This window comes from Salvelinus sp. IW2-2015, linkage group LG33 (assembly GCF_002910315.2).
Source record: "Salvelinus sp. IW2-2015 linkage group LG33, ASM291031v2, whole genome shotgun sequence".
Classification (NCBI taxonomy): Eukaryota; Metazoa; Chordata; class Actinopteri; order Salmoniformes; family Salmonidae; genus Salvelinus; species Salvelinus sp. IW2-2015.
The window spans coordinates 19,792,980-19,813,809 of record NC_036872.1 but is presented as its reverse complement, the minus strand read 5'-3'; the positions used below and the strand labels follow the sequence as shown (position 1 = coordinate 19,813,809).

General features: G+C 41.9%; 2 protein-coding genes across 3 annotated transcripts in view; both read left to right on the top strand.

Annotated features, from left to right (window-relative positions):
- The first annotated feature begins 8 nt into the window (after positions 1-8).
- Positions 9-5,835, top strand: LOC111957827 (zinc finger CCHC domain-containing protein 8). Its single transcript, XM_070437013.1, has 14 exons — positions 9-219; positions 2,233-2,274; positions 2,352-2,426; positions 2,530-2,635; positions 2,727-2,804; positions 2,893-2,996; positions 3,277-3,342; positions 3,433-3,493; positions 3,624-3,757; positions 3,910-4,052; positions 4,172-4,284; positions 4,399-4,485; positions 4,576-4,681; positions 4,902-5,835. Exons 1-14 carry the CDS (start codon positions 47-49, stop codon positions 5,810-5,812), a joined length of 2,199 nt encoding a protein of 732 aa, XP_070293114.1. The 5' UTR covers positions 9-46; the 3' UTR covers positions 5,813-5,835.
- Positions 5,836-14,936: 9,101 nt separating this feature from the next.
- clip1a (CAP-GLY domain containing linker protein 1a) overlaps positions 14,937-20,830 on the top strand; it is a 51,469-nt gene continuing 45,575 nt past the window's right edge. For both annotated transcript variants that reach the window (XM_023979205.2, XM_023979204.2), the window contains exon 1: positions 14,937-15,072. The gene's annotated coding sequence lies outside the window, so the exon portion shown is untranslated. The remainder of the gene's footprint in view (positions 15,073-20,830) is intronic.

The window sequence follows — 20,830 nt, the reverse complement described above, 5'->3', positions numbered from 1 at the left end:
AACCAATCAACGCTCTTGCGGGAGTACGTTAAGCAACAGAGCGAAGATGGCCGAGGTAGATTTTGGTGACAGTGAACTCTTTGAACAATTGGGAGAGAGTATGCCTACTGCAACTCACATTCGGTTCACGGAGGAAGAGGAGGATGGAGAAGAAGGCTCTGAACTCAAGGGAAGATTGGGGGAGTGTGAGGAAACAATACGGAGTTTGATAGAAGAGAATATCCTTGTGTGTGTGAGAAGCTAGCAGGTGTTCGCTAGCTAGGCACGGTCATAGGTTCTAAATTAGATTGAGTACAGCTAGACCAGTAGTGACTTTCGTAGCAGGTTAGAATGTACGCAACAGGCTAGGATAATTAACGTGGCAGGTTAGGAAAAAGCCAATGCCGTGTTCAAGACAACTGGGAACTCGGGGGGGAAAAAACGAGTGCCAACTGTGAAATCGTTTTGAACGGTCATCCAACTCAGAATGTCAAGTCGGGAACTTGGGCGTCTTTCTATAACAGCGTTTCCCAAACTCGGTATTGGGGTCCCCCCCTGAGTGTACATTTGGTTTTTGCTCTAGTACTACACAGCTGATTCCAATAACCAACTCATCATGCATTGATTCTTTTAAAGATGTACTATACAGAAATCGCTCCCATTTCCTGGTAGCACAAATTCTAATAGTTGTAATTTCAGTTTGACTAAACAAGTACAGTGTAGAGAATCATTGTACCATCTAAAGCGCTATGAAATATATTAACCATCATCCAAAATATTGTATTTTCAGCTGTTTGAAGCTTGTGTACAAAAGCAAGACGCAAAAACGAAACTTAAGACCGGGAAGCATAGTAGTTCACAGGCAGATCTACCGCCTCTTAGACTTGCGTTCAATATGAATGACAGAGCTATAACACATTTCTATTTGAATTTGGTCAGGTTGCCCAAAAAGTTACATATTGCAGCTTAAAAGCTGTGTAGTGTTAGGGCAAAAAACAAATCCTGTTCTAGCGCTTCAACTGACGTCATGATTTGACTGCGTTTTTCCAGAGTTCCCATTTGTCTTGAAAGCACCATTAGGAGGATTGGCTAAAGTGCTCTCCTAAATAGAGCCCCACAGTGGAGGTGTCATAATACCCATAAAACCTAGCGGTAAAACAGGGAAATGGTTCCAATCTTTTTTTCCATTCATTTTCCCCATCAGGGATTTAGAAACACGGAAGGTCTGTGTTTCGTGTAGGCTTACCCTGGCATGACGTTTTGATGTCCAATACGTATTTATATGGTTAAGGTGACTTATCAATATTTGTCTCAATTTACGTTCAGATTCAAAAATGCTAATTAACATCAAAGTAGATATTATGCAAGACTACAAATCCCTCCAAGCTTCTGCATGGAATCTCTAGCTGACACCTTTGCTAAAAGACAGTGTCAATTTAAAGCTTGCACAAGAGAGTTTACAGAATTGCCAATTTATTCATAGTTAATCCAGAGATTCTTACCTTTTGCCTTGATTCGGCATTCTCGTCCAGATCATCATGTCGTTTGTATTTCTAGCATTTAATTTTTGTGGGGTAAATACAGGTGAATATATTGATAGAAGTCACCTTGTCCTAGAGAGATTTACACAGTTATCAAAATGTCACGCCAGGGTAAGCCTATACGAAACACAATGGTAGAAAAACGATTGGAACCATTTCCTTGTTTGACCGCTAGGTTTTATGGGTATTATGACTCATACTTCGGGACTCTATTGCTACGAAAAGTCACTTCTGGTAGTAGCTGTACTCCAAGTCACAACCACCATCAGGTCTGGCCTAACATTAGCTAGGGACCTAGCTAGCAAAAGAGAAAATGTATTGTATGTCATTGGTTGGATGTGCCCCTTGAGAGCATTTAAGATCACTACCTTGCATACTTTTGGTCATTGCAGTTAAATACTATACTAGCTAGAACCCATGCAAAAAGTAATGTTTTCTGTCCTGCCATCTGCCAAGCTGTAGTAACTCCCAAGTCTGGTGGAGTGAATGGTTGCCGAAAAATGTTAGATTTGGTCACACTCTTCAATGAAGCACTGCGGATTTTATGTACATAGCTAGAAATAGAGTCACTTTCCATTCATCCAATTATAAATAGCTTGGTTAGGACTGAACCTTTTCCAAACAAACAAACGTTAGCAGACTGACTTGTTTGATGTCTAGCTATGTTGTTTTGATATGAAGTACCTCTTCTTTCCTTAACCTATTGTCCACACCAAGAGTTGAAGAGAAAATTGAAAGTGTTGACAAGGCCAAGGTAAGTTATTGATACACAACTCACTAGACTAGATACATTTCCACAGTAATGTCCTCATTCAAATGTTTTTCTTCCAGTGGCATTAATGTTGAAAACATCAAGATTGATGGTCCTCTTCTACACATCCTTTTTGCAAACAATAACATCTCAAAGTAGGTATTTTTTGGGCTTTAGAACCATAATTGGAGAAATGTTCTTACTTGATTATATGATCTTTGGGTATTAACATGTGAACTGTTAATCTTCTTTTCCCAGGCAATGCCGTCAAGAAATTGAAGACTACATCTGTAGTATTGTTCAGAAACATCAGCAGCAGGGAGTAGTTGAAAAAGGAAATCCCTACGGAAATGTCAACCCTCAGGTGCATTTCCAGATTTCCTCCTCAAGCTTCAAAGAAGGAACAGTTAATTACAATTAAAATATTTTACATCTCTGTTTTCTTCCCCATGCAGTCTTCAAGTTTCATTATGGAAGAAGATCAGAAGACCAAGACCTCCTGTGGAATCAAAAAGATTAAGGAGGCCTTCAGTGTGAGTTTTTTTGGGAATGGGGACAATCTAAGTGTCCAGACCATGCTTTTTTTGTCTGGATATAATATTTGTCTCTCTCTTTTCACAGATGGTGGGAAGTGTCCTGTATTTCACCAGTTTCTGTCTGGACAAACTTGGACAGCCCCTGCTAAATGATAACCCCCAGCAGACAGAAGGATGGGAGGTTCCAAAGTATCCTCAACACTGCTTTCTCTTCCCTCTGTCCTTCACTCCCATCTTCAACAATGACACATTTCAGTGTAGAGTCAAGCTTTGATTGTTGGAGAAAATCAACTGGAGAGGAATCTCAGTTGCCACTCTTTGAACCTTGAACCATTATCTTCCTTGTCTTTCGTTGTGTGTATATGAATGTATGTTTGAGTCATATATGAGTAAAAAAAAAAGGTGTGTTTTGTTACCCACTTTGAAACTACAGTTGCATCATTTATTGAGTTTCTGAATTGTTGCAAAGATATCAGCAGATCTTCAGCCAGGTCATTGCCTTAGATGGACAAGAAGTACAGATGAAAGAGAAAAGGTATAGCAGACATTCTTATGATATAAAAATTATGCAAGAAATATCTAAATTATAATATATCTTACTGTGCCGTTTGTGCCCACTCTGCAGAGCTAAGCCTTGTTGTTTCAACTGTGGGTTGGATGGTCATCAACTTCGAGACTGTCCTCAGGTAAGTCTTGAATAACTTTTGACTTTAATGTGCATCATGTAACAGGGAAGTTGCTCACTTACTATGGCCAGACAGAAGAGCTTAAAATCAGGTTTGACGTGATCAGCTCTGTTCATGTTTGCTCCTTTAGCCAAAGGACATGGCCAGAATCAACAAGAAGCGGAAGGAGTTTTGTCACGGTAACCAGGGAAACCTGAGCAATCAGCGTTACCATGCTGAGGAAGTGGAGGAGCGATTTGCCAAATACAAACCTGGATTCATAAGGCAAGGCAGATTGAAAATGTCTGATGGCCTTGACATAATAAGATACCAATTTGTTATCAGTTGTTGTTGCAGGGCTAAAGTGAAGTTGTTGTAGAGCTTGGGTTTTTGATATCCCATATCTCTTACCCATTGGGGTTTGTGTTTTCTTACAGTGAGAAGCTGCTGTCTGCACTGGGAGTTGATATGAACACACTACCACCTCACATCTACCGCATGAGGCAGCTAGGCTACCCACCTGGTTGGCTTAAGGAGGCAGAGATGGAGAACTCCGGTCTCATGCTATATGATGGGAAGGGTAAGATTTCACCCAGAGAGACCATAGCCACTTTACCAAACACTGGCCTTTCAGTTTTGGTTGATGCACTGCTCTTTCATGATTCTCATTCATATTGCACTGCTGTGTTCACTATATAGTTTCAAGTGATGAAGAACCAACTGGGGACAATGGACAAAAAATCTCCTATGATGTTTCCAAGCTTGTAGATTTCCCAGGCTTCAATATATCTTCACCCCCTAGTGTGAAGGATGTAAGTCTCCTTGAAAGCAGTTTGATATCTGGCCATCATTAAGGTACAAGCACAGAGGTCTTTGCCACCACTTGTAAACCTTTGCACCGACATTTTCCCCCCCATGATTTTTAGGACTACAGGCTATATGGCTCTATTCCAATGCAGCATAATCACATGAAGCAGAATTTTGCTGCTTATCTGTCTAACAATTTTCCAATGGTAAGTTAAAAATGATCCTATTTAACTTTTTAATCAATTGTTTGCCACTGTATTGTGTGCGCACTATAAATTAATCTATTTTGCCAATAGCCTGGTGCCAACTGCAATAAAAGACCACATGAATCCAACTCAACTCCCCGGCAGACAAAGAAAAGGAGATCTGATGCCAGGAGTTCAGATATGGACTTTGATTCAGGTAGAAGTGTTATAATTCCAGGTGTCTTAACACAAAGAGAAAACAATTACGCTATAGCGACCAGCAGATGAATATATTCTGCTTTACATAACTTTTCACTGTCATTATGACTGGTCGTTCTGTCTGCAAAAACAGGAAAATACTTTTGCGTCACTTATGTTGTATGTGTGCAATGGCCGTGCTCTGGCAGTGCATAACACTTGTCAGTGTCTGTTTCCAGACCAGGATACTACACCCCGCCGCCACCGGAGCTCAGACAGCTTCCAGTTCCAGCCCCCACTGCCCCCTTCCTCACCATCCTTTGGTTCACCCCCTCCCTTACCTCATGGTACTCCGCCAGCTACTCCCACACCACCTCCTCTTCCTAAGGGAACACCTCCCCCCACGCCCACTAATGGCTCAAGGGCACTGCGGGGACGCACTGTGGGAGGGAGTGAGGAGTCTGCAGGCGGGGAGGAGGAAGAGCTGACACTGGAAGAGCTGGAGGAGCAGCAGAGGCTGATCTGGGCAGCATTGGAAAATGCTGACACCGCCACCAACAGTGACTCTGAGACACAAGCTGTTGGAACACCCCTCCCCAGCTCGCCCAGCGTCTCCACACCCGCCCATGTTGACACTGAAACTGAACTGGAGGATGGTGAGGCTGAAGATTATGAGGAAAAGGAGGGATTTATGGAGGCTGCCAGCCACAACAGTGATGAGCAGATCAGTGTTGAGACATCTTCTAGCAAATGTCAGGATTATGAGGAAGATGCTGAAGATAAAGGCAAGGTGGTTGAAGACAAGAGCAGCTTACTGCAATCACCAGATGAAGAAGAGAGCCCTCAGAGCCCTGAAGCTGCCACAGATAGAGGCAATGTGCTTGCACAGAAGGTCAGATTGCTGCAAACGCCAGTGCAACAAGTAAGTCGTCAGTCGGATCCCTCAGGTCAAGATGCTATGGAGGGAGATCTGTCTGACTCTTTGGGGAATGTAATGGCCGTGCCTCACCGGAGTAGGTTTGCACAGGGCATTATTCCCTTTGAGGACACGCCAGAATTCACAGAAGTTGCTGAGGCCACCGGGACATACCTTCGAATCCGAGACTTGCTGAAAGGTTCCCCCCGAAATATGGCGAAAATCAAAAAGTGAGAAAAGACTGGCTTGAATTCAAATCCAGGGATTATTTTGCATAAACTTGTATATTTTTTATTTTTTTTACAAGTCTTGATTTCATACACTTTCCTTTCTGTAAGTGTGCCACAGAAATTGGAGCGGAACAGTTTGGTGACCTCATTCAAACATCCTTTTTAATATTTTATTTTTTGTACTAAACTGAATGTTTTTTCTGTGTATGAGTTAGCTGGGGTCTAAAGATGCAAGGTTTTTCTTTCAGGAAACCCCATTGCTAGTTTAGGTAGTGTCTGTTTTGACATTCACATAATCATTTTTGTAGCAATGACAACATCCATATTGCTCTTTTTAGGTGTAAAGATTTTATAGAATGTTTTTCCTCTTTCTGTTTTTACCATCAATTGATAATTTTACAGTTACATGGTCTCATTGCTGTCTAGGTGCGCCTCCTTTTCTCATGGTTCAAGAAGCCTCCCATTGGCTACTCTTATCAAATAAGGACATTCATTTTGATGTTCTTTTAAAGTTAATTTGAAACTCGTTGATTTTTACAATTCTATCTTGACACAGGAAATGGGTCTCTGCATTCAGAATCTCACTACAGCAATATGGCTGTGCATAATCTCATGTTTATTATATATATTTTTAAAGTATCTATTTTTTTTTCTCCACAATTTCGTGGTGTCCAATTGGTAGTTAGTCTTGTCTCATCGCTGCAACTCCCGTATGGACTCGGGAGAGGCGAAGGCCAAGAGCCGTGCGTCCTCCGAAGCACAACCCAGCCAAGCCGCACTGCTTCTTGACACAATGCCCACTTAACCCGGAAACCAGCCGCACCAATGTGTCGGCGGAAACGCCGTACACCTGGCGACCGTGTCAGTGTGCACTGCGCCCGCCCCGCCACAGGAATCGCTAGTGCGGGATGGGACAAGGACATCCCTGCCGGCCAAATCCTCGCTTAACGCAGACGACACTGGGCCAATTGTGCGCTGCCCCATGGGTCTCCCGGTCGCGGCCGGCTGCGACAGAGCCTGGGCTCGAACCCAGATTCTCTAGATGTTGATTTATTTTTAAGTAACAACCATTGCTGTCAGCATCAAATACATCTATGCTCTAATTGCTACTACAGAATGGCACTAGATGGCAGCAACACTTCATTTGACCACTACATTACATTTGACTATTTGTATTTATTAAGGATCCCCATTCTTCCTGGGGTCCAGCAACATTAAGGCAGTTATATACCATTTAAAATATTGCATGACATAACACTTTTCACAATCCATTAAGTGTGTGCCCTCAGGCCACTAGTCTATCACATATCTACAATACCAAATCCATGTGTACTTGTGTGTTTGTTCTTCACAGTCCCCACGGTTCCATAATGTGTATTTTTATATATTTTTTTATCTGATTCTACTGCTTGTATTAGCTACCTGATGTGGAATGGAGTTCCATGGCTCTATGAAGTAGAGGTCGACCGATTATGATTTTTCAATACCGATACCGATTACTGGAGGACAAAAAAAGCCGATACTGATTAATCGGCCGATTAATTAAAAAAAAAAATATATAATAATATATATTTTTTAATATATATATATCATACACACACACACATTTTTGTAATAATGACAATTGCAACAATACTCAATGAACACTTTTATTTTAACTTAATATAATACATAAATACACACACDCACACAGCTCTGAAGTGACAATGATACTGAAGAGTCTGCTTAGGAGACAAATACTCTCAACTGTTTGAATAAAAAAGAGTTTAAGTTACCTGTGATGAATGTTGAAAACAAAAACTTTAATTTCTATATGCAGGAAATCCTATTTTATTAATGGGCATGGTAAGAATTGACGACCAAAGTGCGAGTCATAATTCCCATGACACCTTCTAGCAAAATCTGAAAAGCGGTTCCTTCATTTATTCCATAGGATATTTTTAGATTCACTTAAAATAAGGTCTGTGTTTCGTGTAGGCTTACACCACCGTGCCAATTTTATAACTGTGTAGATATCCATAGGACAAGGTAACTCTGATCAATATTGGCTAAATATAAGCGAAGACAAAAAATTGTAGAGTGGATTTATGAAAATATGTTGACAAACGTTACCTTATCCTAGTGAGATTTACACGGGTATCAAAACGTTGAGGCGGTTTAAGCCTGCACGAAACACAGACCTTATTTGAAGTAGATCAAGACATTCTCTATGGAAGACATCAACGGTAAAATAACGAAGGAACCCCTTTCAAATTCAGCCGCAAGTTATTACAGGAATTATAACGCGTCGACTATTTCTCTCTAAACCATATACMTTTGACTAATCTGGAAACTATCACCTCGAAAACAAAACGTTTATTCCGTTCCGTATTTTATCTAACGGGTGGCATCCATGAGTCTAAATATTCCTGTTACATTGCACAACCTTCAATGTTATGTCATAATTACGTAAAGTTCTGGCAAATTAGTTCGCAAAGAGCCAGGCGGCCCAAACTGTTGCATATACCCTGACTGCGTGCAATGAACGCAAGAGAAATGACACAATTTCACCTGGTTAATATTGCCTACTAACCTGGATTTCTTTTAGCTAAATATGCAGGTTTAAAAAATATATACTTGTGTATTGATTTTAAGAAAGGCATTGATGTTTATGGTTAGGTACACATTGGAGCAATGACAGTCATTTATTGATTGTTTTTTATAAGATAAGTTTAATGCTAGCTAGCAACTTACCTTAGCTTACTGCATTACAGGCAGGCTCCTCGTGGAGTGCAATGTAATCAATGCAAGATTGGATCCCCCGAGCTGACAAGGTTAAAAATCTGTCGTTCTGCCGTTCCTAGGCCGTCATTGAAAATAAGAATGTGTTCTTAACTGACTTGCCTAGATAAATAAAGATTAAATAAAGGTGTAAAAAAATAAATAATAATAATTGAAATCGGCCATTCCGATTAATCGGTCGACCTCTACTATGTAGTACTGTGCGCCTCCCATAGTCTGTTCTTGACTTTGGGATTGTGAAGAGACCCTTGGTGGCATGTCTTGTGGGGTATGCATGGGTGTCTGTGCTGTGTGCTAGTAGTTTAAACAGACATCTTAGTGCATTCAGCATGTCAACACTTCTTACAAAAACAAGTAGTGATGAAGTCTCCTCCACTTTGAGCCATGAGAGATTTACATGCATATTATGAATGTTTGCTCCCTCTGTACTTAAGGGCCAATCGTGCTACCCTGTTCTGAGCCAATTGTAATTTTCCGAGGTCCCTCTTTCTGGCTCCTGGCCACACGACTGAACAGTAGTCCAGGTGCGACAAAATCAGGGCCTGTAGTCCCTGCCTTGTTGATAGTGTTGTTAAAAGGCAGAGCAGTGCTTTATTATGGACCGACGTCTCCCCATCTTAGCTACTGTTGTTTTGACCATGACAGTTTACAATCCAGGGTTACTCCAAGCAGTTTAGTCACCTCAACTTGCTCAAATTCCACATTATTTATTACAAGATTTAGTTGCGGTTTATGGTTTGGTGAATGATTTGTTGCAAATGCAATGCTGTTAGTTTTTTAGATTTAGGACTTACTTATTCCTTGCCACCCATTCTGAAACTAACTGCAGTGTTGCAGTGATTTCACTCGCTAAAGTAGCTGACGTGTATAGTGTTGAGTCATCCGCATACATCAATAAATCAAATGTATTTATAAAGCCCATTTTACATCAGTAGGTACAGAAACCCAGCCTAAAACCCCAAACAGCAAGCAATGTAGATGTAGAAGCAAAGCCTGTGGAATGTCATTAGTAAAGATTGAAAGGAAGAAGAAAAAAGTAAGGGGCCTAGACAGCTGCCCTGGGGAATTCCTGATTCTACCTGTATTATGTTGGAGAAGTTTCAATTTAAAAAAAAAAAACACTTATGTTAGACAGTGCCTTGCAAAAGTATTAATCTCCCTTGGTGTTTTTCCTATTTTGTTGCATTACAACGTGTGATTTAAATGGATTTTTATTTGGATTTCATATAATGGACATACACAAAATAGTCCAAATTGGTGAAGTGAAATAAAAAAAAATACTTGTTTTGAAAGATTCTCAAAAAAAAAACTGGTGCGTGCATATGTATTCACCCCTTTGCTATGAAGCGCCTAAATAAGATCTGGTGCAACCAATTACCTTCAGAAGTCAAATAATTTGTTAAACAAAGTCCACTTGTGTGCAATCTAAGTGTCACATGATCTCAGTACATATACACCTGTTCTGAAAGGCCCCAGAGTCTGCAACACCATTAAGCAAGGGGCACCACCAAGCAAGTGGCACCATGAAGACCAAGGAGCTCTCCAAACAGGTCAGGGACAAAGTTGTGGAGAAGTACAGGTCAGGGTTGGGTTATAAAAAAAATATCAGGAACTTTGAACATCCCAAGGAGAACCATTTAAATCCATGATTTAAAAAATTGAAAGAATATGGCACCACAACAAACCTGCCAAGAAAGGGCCTGCCCACCAAGCTCACGGAGCAGGCAAAGAGGGCATTAATCGGAGGCAACAAAGAGACCAAAGATAACCCTGAAGGAGCTGCAAAGCTCCACAGTGGAGATTGGAGTGTCTGTCCATAGGACCACTTTAAGCCGTACACCACCGAGCTGGGCTTTATGGATGAGTGGCTAGAAAAAAAGCCATTGCTTAAAGAAAAAAATAAGCAAACACGTTTGGTGTTCTACCAAAAGGCATGTGGTAGACTCCCCAAATATATGGAAGAAGGTACTCTGGTCAGAAGAGACTAAAATTGCGCTTTTTGGACATCAAGGAAAATGCTATGTCTGGCGCAAACCCAACACCTCTCAGCACCCCGAGAACACCATCCCCACAGTGAAGCGTGGTGGTGGCATCATCATGCTGTGGGGATGTTTTTCATTGGCAGGGACTGGGAAACTGGTAAGAATTTAGCGGAATGGTGGATGGCGCTAAATACAGGGAAATTATTGATGGAAATCTGTTTGTCTTCCAGAGATTTGAGACTGGGACGGAGGTTCACCTTCCAGCAGGACAATGACCCTAAGCATACTGCTAAAGCAACACTCGAGTGGTTTAAGGGGAAACATTTAAATGTCTTAGAATGGCCTAGTCAATGCCCAGACCTCAATCCAATTGAGAATCTGTGGTATGACTTAAAGATTGCTGTACATCAGCAGAACCCATCCAACTTGAAGGAGCTGGAGCAGTTTGCCTTGAAGAATGGGCAAAAATCCCAGTGGCTAGATACGCCAAGCTTATAGAGACATATCCCAAGAGATTTGCAGCTGTAATTGCTGCAAAAGGTGGCTCTACAAAGTATTGACTTTGGGGGTGTGAATAGTTATGCACGCTCAAGTTTTCAGTTATTTTTTTTTAACCCCCTATTTCTCCCCAATTTCATGGTATCCAATTGTTAGTAGTTACTGTCTTGTCTCATCGCTACAACTCCCGTACGGGCTCGGGAGAGAGCCATGCGTCCTCCGAAACACAACCTAACCAAGCCGCACTGCTTCTTAACACAGCGCGCATCCAACCCAGCCGCACCAATGTGTCGGAGGAAACACCGTACACCTAGCAACCTGGTCAGTGTGCACTGCGCCCGGCCCGCCACAGGAGTCGCTAGTGCACGATGAGACAAGGATATCCCTACCGGCCAAACCCTCCCTAATCCGGACGACGCTAGGCCAATTGTGTGTCGCCCCATGGACCTCCCAGTTATAGCCGGCTGCGACAGAGCCTGGGCTCGAACCCAGAGTCTCTGGGGGCACAGCTAGCACTGCGATGCAGTGCCTTAGACCACTGCGCCACCCGGGAGGCCGTCCGCTATTATCTTATATTGTCCGCTATTAATTTTCCATCCAAGTTATCAGACCCCGGGGGCTTGTCATTGTTGATAGAGAAAAAAAAATCACCTCTTTCACACTCCACTTTACAGAATTTTAAATTACAATGCTTATCTTTCATAAGTTGATCAGTTATACTTGGATATGTATTGTCAGTGTTTTGATGCTGACATGTCATGCCTGAATTTGCTAATCTTGCCAAAGAAAAAATCATTAAAGTAATTGGCAATATCAGAGGGTTTTGTGATGAATGAGCCATCTGATTCAATGAATGATGGAGCTGAGTTTGCCTTTTTACCCAAAATGTAATTTAAGGTGCTCCAATGCTTTTTACTATCATTATTTTTATAATTTATCTTTGTTTGATAGTATGGTTTATTTTTATTGTTTAGTCACACGATTTCTCAAGTTGCAGTAGTTTGCCAATCGGTTGTGCAGCCAGACATACATTGCATTCGGAAAGTATTCAGACTCCTTGACTTTTTCCAAATTTCGTTACATTACAGCTTTATTCTAAAATGGATTAGATAAAACATTTTCCTCAATCTACACACAATACCCCATAATGACAAACTGAAAACAAATTTTTAGACATTTTTGCAAATGTAATAAAAATAAAAAACCGATACCTTTATTTACATAAGTATTCAGACCCTTTGCTATGAGACTTGAAATTGAGCTCAGGTGCATCATGTTTCCATTGATCATCCTAGATGTTTCTACAACTTGATTGGAGTCCACCTGTGGTAAATTCAATTGATTGTACATGATTTGGAAAGGCACACACCTGTCTATATAAGGTCCCACAGTTGACAGTGCATGTAAGAGCAAAAACCAAGCCATGAGGTTGAAAGAATTGACGCAATCCGAGTCAGGGCGTGTCGAGGCACAGATCTGGGGAAGGGTACCAAAACATTTCTGTAGCATTAAAGGTCCCCAAGAACACAGTGGCCTCCATCATTCTTAATTGGAAGAAGTTTGGAACCACCAAGACTCTTCCTAGAGCTGGCCGCCCGGCCAAACTGAACCATCGGGGGAGCAGGGCCTTGGTCAGGGAGGTGACCAAGAACCCGATGATCACTCTGACAAAGCTCCAGAGTTCCTCTGTGGAGATGTCCTTCTGGAATGTTTGCCCAACCATCTCTTCAGCACTCCACCAATCAGGCCTTTATGGTGGAGTGGCCAGACGGAAAGCCACTCCTCAGTAAAAGGCACATGACAGCCCGCTTGGAGTTTGCCAAAAGGCACCAAAAGGACTTCCAGACCATGAGAAACAAGATGATCTGGTTTGATGAAACCAAGATAGAACTCTTTGGCCTGAATGCCAAGCGTCACGTCTGGAGGAGACCTACACCATCCCTACGGTGAAGCATGGTGGTGGCAGCATTATGCTGTGGGGATGTTTTTCAGCAACGCTCCCCATCCAACCTGACAGAGTTTGAGAGGATCTGCATAGTTGAATGGGAGAAACTCCCCAAATGCAGATGTGCCAAGCTTGCAGCATCATACCCAAGAGACACAAAGCTGAAATCACTGCCAAAGTTGCTTCAACAAAGTACTGAATAAAAGGTCTGAATACTTATGTAAATGTGATATATATATATTTTTTTTAATGTGTAAGTATTTCTAAACCTGTTTTTGCTTAGTCATTATGGTTATTGTGTGTTTATTGACGAGGGGGAAAAAAACGATTGAATAGATCTTAGAATAAGGCTGTAACTTAACAATGTGGAGAAAGTCAAGAGGTCTGAATGCTTTCCCAATGCACTTTATTTGCAATTATTTTTGCCTCAACTCTCAAGCATACAATTTTTCAATTTCTCATCTAGCCACAGGGATTTAACAGTTTTCACTGTCATTAAGAAATGGGTCATTCACCCATTTCTTAATGGGTGCATGCTTATTAGTAAATGGAATAAGCAAATTCAAAAATGTGTCAAGTACAGGGTCTGGTTGTTCATTACAGACCGTAGGCCAACATATTCTTTACATCAACAACATAGGAATCACTACAAAACTTATTTGTATGACCTCTTATACACTATATTAGGCCCAGCCTTTGTAACTTTAGATTTCCTAGATATGGCTACTATATTGTGATCACTACATCCGATTGATTTGGATAGTGTTTCAAAGAAAATTTCTGCAGCATTAGTAAAGATGTGATCAATACATGATGATTTCATTCCTGTGCTGTTTGTAACTACCCTGGTAGGTTGAATGATAACCTGAACCAAATTGCAGGCTTTGGTTACAGTTTGAAGCTTTTTCTTGAGTGGGCAGCTTGATGAAAGCCAGTCAATATTTAAATCACCCAGAAAATATATATCAAGCATTTCACACGTTATCCAGATACTGACTGTTAGCACTGGGTAGTCTATAGCAGCTTCCTACAAGACTAAGAAGTGATAGACCATCATGTCTCTAGAGAAGTGTCACAGGAGATGGACCAACGTTTTACAATGCAATGGTTTGTTTTCGTTATTCCAAATCGGACTGTTTGTCACCGTAGTTGTTTTGCCATTGGAAGTCCATTTAAAAGTACACAGTAAGGCTTCGGTAAATTAATTTCTCGTGTTTTTGTTATTAAATCTAAATATGTGTTCAAGATTATAAACCATTTGGAGGGCTGATGTTTCGGGTGGTGTCATGCTGCTGCTGGATGGAAATTGACTGTTGGTCTGAAGCGTTGTCTGTCCTATTTCGTGACTTTAATTAACTGCCCTGCTCTAATACGTATGCTTTTCGAATACAGCCTCCTTTAACCTCACTTTAATATAATGATTGATCTGTATAGTGTGTTTGGATGCTTTCCAATTTGCCGCCAAACTCCTAATCTCACCATTCAAATCATGTCAGTACCGTATTTGAATTTACCAAAATTTGAATGGTAAAAATAAGCAAGTTCCACAAAGCCGACACACGGTTTCAAAATCTGTTCGGTTAACAGGTACAGGGAAAGGAACAACCGTACCCGGGTGGCAACCTTTTGTCTGTATTGAAGCAATCTTTATTCTTAATCTTTTACAGAAATTGCATGCTGAAAGATACAAATCTGAGCAAATAGTTTCTAATTGAAAGTAATACAATTATCTTTATCCTGAATATAAGTTTGACAGACATAATTCAAGTTTAGTAGATTTTTTTTAGCAAATGCATTTTATGACCTTTGTGTTAATATTATAATTGTGGTAGTTTATTTTTTAATTTGGGTTTTAGACTAGTTTAGTTATTTTTTCCCCCTCTAGTCTATAGGGGCGAGACCATTTTACGTCATTGCTTCGCTCAATCAGCACCTCGTGAACGCGAGTCCGTCGGAACACAAGGCTTCGGTTGGGAAGACAACTCGAAAGAGGGTTGTGCCTGTTTGGGATTGTTTCTAGCTGTTCGTCAAAGAACAATTCATACGAGAGTGCTACAGGTAAGGATTGGTTGAAAAGGCTTGAACCCGGCTATCTCACGTTTGCTTTATAGGTAGCCCTGCGGGCCCTCAGTCAAGGCAGGGAGCCCACAACCCACGGAGAAACAGTTACTAAGCGCCAATTTAGCTCACGTAACGCTAGCTAGCAACTAGTATATACCGCGTTTAGCCAGCCACTACCTGTATGGGCCTTAAGGCTAGATACTGATCTCACATTTTTAACATGGTTTGACTTGGAGATTATATTTTAAATAAAAGATCACAAGCGATCCCAACCGCTAGTTTTCAAGACATGTCATTCAGGGGCGACATTGTGGTACGAGTCGACGTTCGGACCTGTGGAATTCCCTCGACGTTAGCTAGCTTTCCTATACGAGCAACAAAACCTTGTCAGTGTGCTATGTTCCTGTGGCTTCGGAAAGCTCAAATAGTATGAACCATATGGCTACTGGTTAGCGAAGTCCGCGACACCGACCAGTTAGTGTTTTAACACATTTGGATTGTTTCAACTAGACATGAGTTTGTTAACCCAATCGAGTTTTCTTTAAGTTAGTTTTATACAGTAGCTCCATTCGCAACTACTGTCATGATATCCAGATGTGCCACCTCATCGACCACACTGTAAACATCAATGGAATGCAATACGTCAGTAGGAATCTCCCAGGGAACCTTTCGACTGGTCAATCATAAATATGTTCACCTTTGCCTGTCCCATGAAGAACACGGCAAACTCAACAAACCCTATGTCTGTCAGCTTGCTCGCTAACTTAAAGGAAATTATATTTAGTAATTGGCTCTGCTAGATACCTTTCATAAGTGGTTGTCTCTTGCCAAATATCCTAACATGTTAGTGACTGAATTCACTTTATAGTTTTTACCTAAACTCAGGTCAAGGTAATCTATTCTGTGATTTAGCTATGTGTAAACTGTGACCTTGAGTTGGGTTCAGTGTGTTTGACACTGCTCATGCTCAATAGAAATGATTCAGTAGTGGTTAAACAGTTAACCTGTTGGGTTAACATTTGATCATGAACAATCGGCATAGTTTTTGGCCTCATAATTTCTACATTTCAGCAAAACAGAACTTCGGGTTTAGGTGTCTGCACCCTTTTTATGCACAGATCCAACTCCACTAACAAGAAGTTTTGCTTCTCCCTGTAAAGGAAGCAGGGGCACCAAGGATGATTTAACCTACCATTCTCTTGTGTCCTGTGCCAGGCCCTGCTCTGATGGCTCATTTGAATTGCTAGAGTAAGATGTGTAACAGAAAAAGTGGGCAAATAAGAAATTATTTTTGAATGATATCAAGGACATTGCGTCTGGTGTTTGACAACCATCTCCACTGATTTACAGCAAACCCATATCATCAAACACAACAAACCACTACACACGCTTCCAGACACTACAAACAGTTAGCCTATAGTTAATCTTTTGATGATGAATCCGAATTGAGGCTATCCTAAACTGAGCTGTGTGGCTGTTAATGTGTTGATGTGTATGAAGTGTCAGTTAGCAAATTGTCCATTCTCTGAAGGTCAGTTGTCTCTTCTATACCTGCTCTCCCTATCAAAAATACAAGTATTTGTTAGGACAAGTAGGCTAGACAACAATGCTTGCGTTTTAATGTCTTAAAGTTTAGGCTATTTTCTCCTTGCTAAGTTTTTCAAGTAAATTCAGTGTTGGAGGTAAAACGAAACTGTAATGATTATTTCACAAATCTGTGAAATAATCGTAAAGACCCTGGCTTTTTGTTGCACTGCCTGCTACCAGTGCTAGGGGGGCTATATAATGACCCCAGCAGATGTTTCCTCCAAAGAGAAGAACTGGAACATGTCTTTAGTGCACTTAATATGTGAGGGGGCAGCGGGAGTGTTTGTTTTGAATGTGTGATGTGATCACACTTTCTGCAGATGTTGTGTACAAATACTGGTAAGTGATGAGGGAGACTTGAGTGCTGCCAAACAGGGGCATAGTAGACCTTTATGATTAGGCAAATCGCCAAGACAACCAATGAGAGTGCAAAGGGCACACAGCTCAGCTCCTGTCATTGTTTGTGATTAAAGCCACTTGCCAGGGCAGGCTCTAAAAGATATGTGGTGCCAAGACTTTTCTATAGGCTAAACCTGCCCACTGGCTGGTGCACAAGTTGAGACTAGTGAAGTGATATTCAGGAGATGTCTTTTAGACCATGAGCCTTGAGTCCCATGCTGAGAGGGCTGAGTGTCCCAGCATGTCCCTGAATCTCTTTTGCAGCATGCCATTGTTAACCACTCATTGTTAACCATTCATTTTTTCTGCACCTTGATTTCCCACAGCTTCATGTTTGTTAAGTATTAGGGTTAGGGATGCACAATATATCGGTGAACAGCACAATATATCGGTGAACATATCGGAATTGGTCGATATTAGCTAAAAATGCCAAGATCGGTATCAAATTTTATTAGTCACATGCACCAACTACAACACCTTACAGTGAAATGCTTACTTACGAGCCCATAACCAACAATGCTGTTTAAAAAAAAAAATACAGATAAGAATAAGAAATAAAAGTAACAAGTAATTAAATAGCAGCAGTAAAATAACAATAGCGAGACTATATACAGGGGGGTACCTGTACAGTTGAGGTAATATGTGTATGAAGGTAGAGTTATTAAAGTGACTATGCATAGATGATAACAACAGAGAGTAGCAGCGGTGTAAAAGGGGGGGGCAATGCAAATAGGCTGGGTAGCCATTTGATTAGGTGTTCAGGAGTCTTATGGCTTCGGGGTAGAAGCTGTTTAGAAGCCTCTTGGACCTAGACTTGGCGCTCCGGTATCGCTTCCCATGCGGTAGCAGAGAACACTCTATGACTAGGGTGGCTGGAGTCTTTGACAATTTTTAGGGCCTTCCTCTGACACTGCCTGGTATAGAGGTCCTGGATGGCAGGAAGCTTGGCCCCGGTGATGTACTGGGCCGTTCGCACTACCCTCTGTAGTGCCTTGCGGTCGGAGGCCGATCAGTTGCCATACCAGGCAGTGATGCAACCAGTCAGGATGCTCTCGATGATGTAGCTGTAGAACCTTTTGAGAATCTGAGGACACATGCCAAATCTATTCAGTCTCCTGAGGGGGAATAGGTTTTGTCGTGCCCTCTTCACGACTGTCTTGGTGTGCTTGGACCATGTTAGTTTGTTGGTGATGTGGACACCAAGGAATTTGAAGCTCTCAACCAATAGAGATTGCGTCATCTGTGGATCTGTTGGGGGTGTATGCAAATTGGAGTGGGTCTAGGGTTTCTGGGGTAATGGTATTGATGTGAGCCATGACCAGCCTTTCAAAGCACTTCATGGCTACAGACGTGAGTGCTACGCGTCGGTAGTCATTTTGGCAGGTTACCTTAGTGTTTTTGGGCACAGGCACTATGGTGGTCTGCCTGAAATATGTTGGTATTACAGACTCGGACAGGGAGAGGTTGAACATGTCAGTGAGGGCACTTGCCAGTTGGTCAGTGCATGCTTGCAGTACATGTCCTGGTAATCCTTCTGGCCCTGCGGCCTTGTGAATGTTGACCTGTTTAAAGGTCTTACTCATATCGGCTGTGTAGAGTGTGATCAGTCTTCAGGCCCGATGTCTAGTTTAACGCCAATGTGCAAAACCGATGTCAAAGCTGATGTGCATACCTATATAATGTAGGTACATGATGTAATGACGCCACGTAAAACTTTGCGCTACACGTGCAACACAGCATTCCTAACCAAGCCCACAATGTCTTGTGTGGATCAAGCAGTCAACAAGTCAAGTAGTCATTTGAAAGAGTAAGAATTTAAGCGAGACAACTCAAAGGCGAAATCCATTAACGTCAAGATAATGGAATTCATTGCCCTTGACAATCAACCGTTCTCTGTTGTGGGTGATGTTGGCTTTTGCTGACTGGTCGAGCACATGTACACATGTTGCCCTACCGGAGTTGCACAGTAATAGCGGCACTGCTATTAGCTTCACGACATACTATGGAACGCCGTTTGGGTCTTTGCGTGTCAAATAGACACACGTCAAATAACACAATGGCGTGTTAAATAAGCTCTTAATTTGACACGTCAAATAACAGTTATTATAGAATGTTGTGTGTTCTGAATTTGCACTTGCAAGCCAAGTGTAGCACTACTATCAGCACTGTCAAAGCTGTACAAAAAAGTCTGCAAACACTGGCCACGAACAATGTTTACAATTCTGCGTTGGTAATAAAGCATTATTTGTTTGACCGCAACTTCTGGGGTAGCTAGATTTAGCTTGGTACATAGCTAGCATCAATACAACCAGCCTTAAAGCAATGACCAGTAGAAACTGCAGTCATTTTCATTTTTCTTAGCAATGATTTAGGAATCCTTGTGAGTAAGTATTAGCAAGGTAGCCACTTGTTGTTCGCCTATTGAAATTGAACTTCTGTTCATGAAAATAAATAGCTAGCCAGCTACTTAACCCTGTTACCCAAGCTAACGTTATAAGCAGCCAGCTAGCTTCGTCTGGCTAGTGACACTCGACCAGACCGCAGACCGGGTTATGTGTTGTGAGGCTAGCCACGATTAGGCGCAATAGTGGAATTTGTGGTTTGCCTTCAAAATATAAGTACCTCTTTGAAAAAGATGCAGAAGGTTACAATTGGTGGAGTGTCATATTTAGACTAGATAATAGAGGTCGACCGATTATGATTTTTCAACGCCGATACCGATTATTGGAGGACAAAAAAAGACGATAACGATTAATCGGACGATATTTTTATTTTTTTAATGTATTTATATATATACACTGCTCAAAAAAATAAAGGGAATACTAAAATAACACATCCTAGATCTGAATGAATGAAATATTCTTATTAAATACTTTTTTCTTTACATAGTTGAATGTGCTGACAACAAAATCACACAAAAATTATCAATGGAAATAAAATTTATCAACCCATGGAGGTCTGGATTTGGAGTCACACTCAAAATTAAAGTGGAAAACCACACTACAGGCTGATCCAACTTTGATGTAATGTCCTTAAAACAAGTCAAAATGAGGCTCAGTAGTGTGTGTGGCCTCCACGTGCCTGTATGACCTCCCTACAACACCTGGGCATGTTCCTGATGAGGTGGCGGATGGTCTCCTGAGGGATCTCCTCCCAGACCTGGACTAAAGCATCCGCCAACTCCTGGACAGTCTGTGGTGCAACGTGGCGTTGGTGGATGGAGCGAGACATGATGTGCTCAATTGGATTCAGGTCTGGGGAACGGGCGGGCCAGTCCATAGCATCAATGCCTTCCTCTTGCAGGAACTGCTGACACACTCCAGCCACATGAGGTCTAGCATTGACTTGCATTAGAAAGAACCAGGGCCAACCGCACCAGCATATGGTCTCACAAGGGGTCTGAGGATCTCATCCCGGTACCTAATGGCAGTCAGGCTACCTCTGGCGAGCACATGGAGGGCTGTGCGGCCCCCAAAGAAATGTCACCCCACACCATGACTGACCCACCGCTAAACCGGTCATGCTGGAGGATGTTGCAGGCAGCAGAACGTTCTCTGGCAAATGCCAAACGTCCTGCACGGTGTTGGGCTGTAAGCACAACCCCCACCTGTGGACGTCGGGCCCTCATACCACCCTCATGGAGTCTGTTTCTGACCGTTTGAGCAGACACATGCACATTTGTGGCCTGCTGGAGTCATTTTGCAGGGCTCTGGCAGTGCTCCTCCTTGCACAAAGGCGGAGTAGCGGCCTGCTGCTGGGTTGTTGCCCT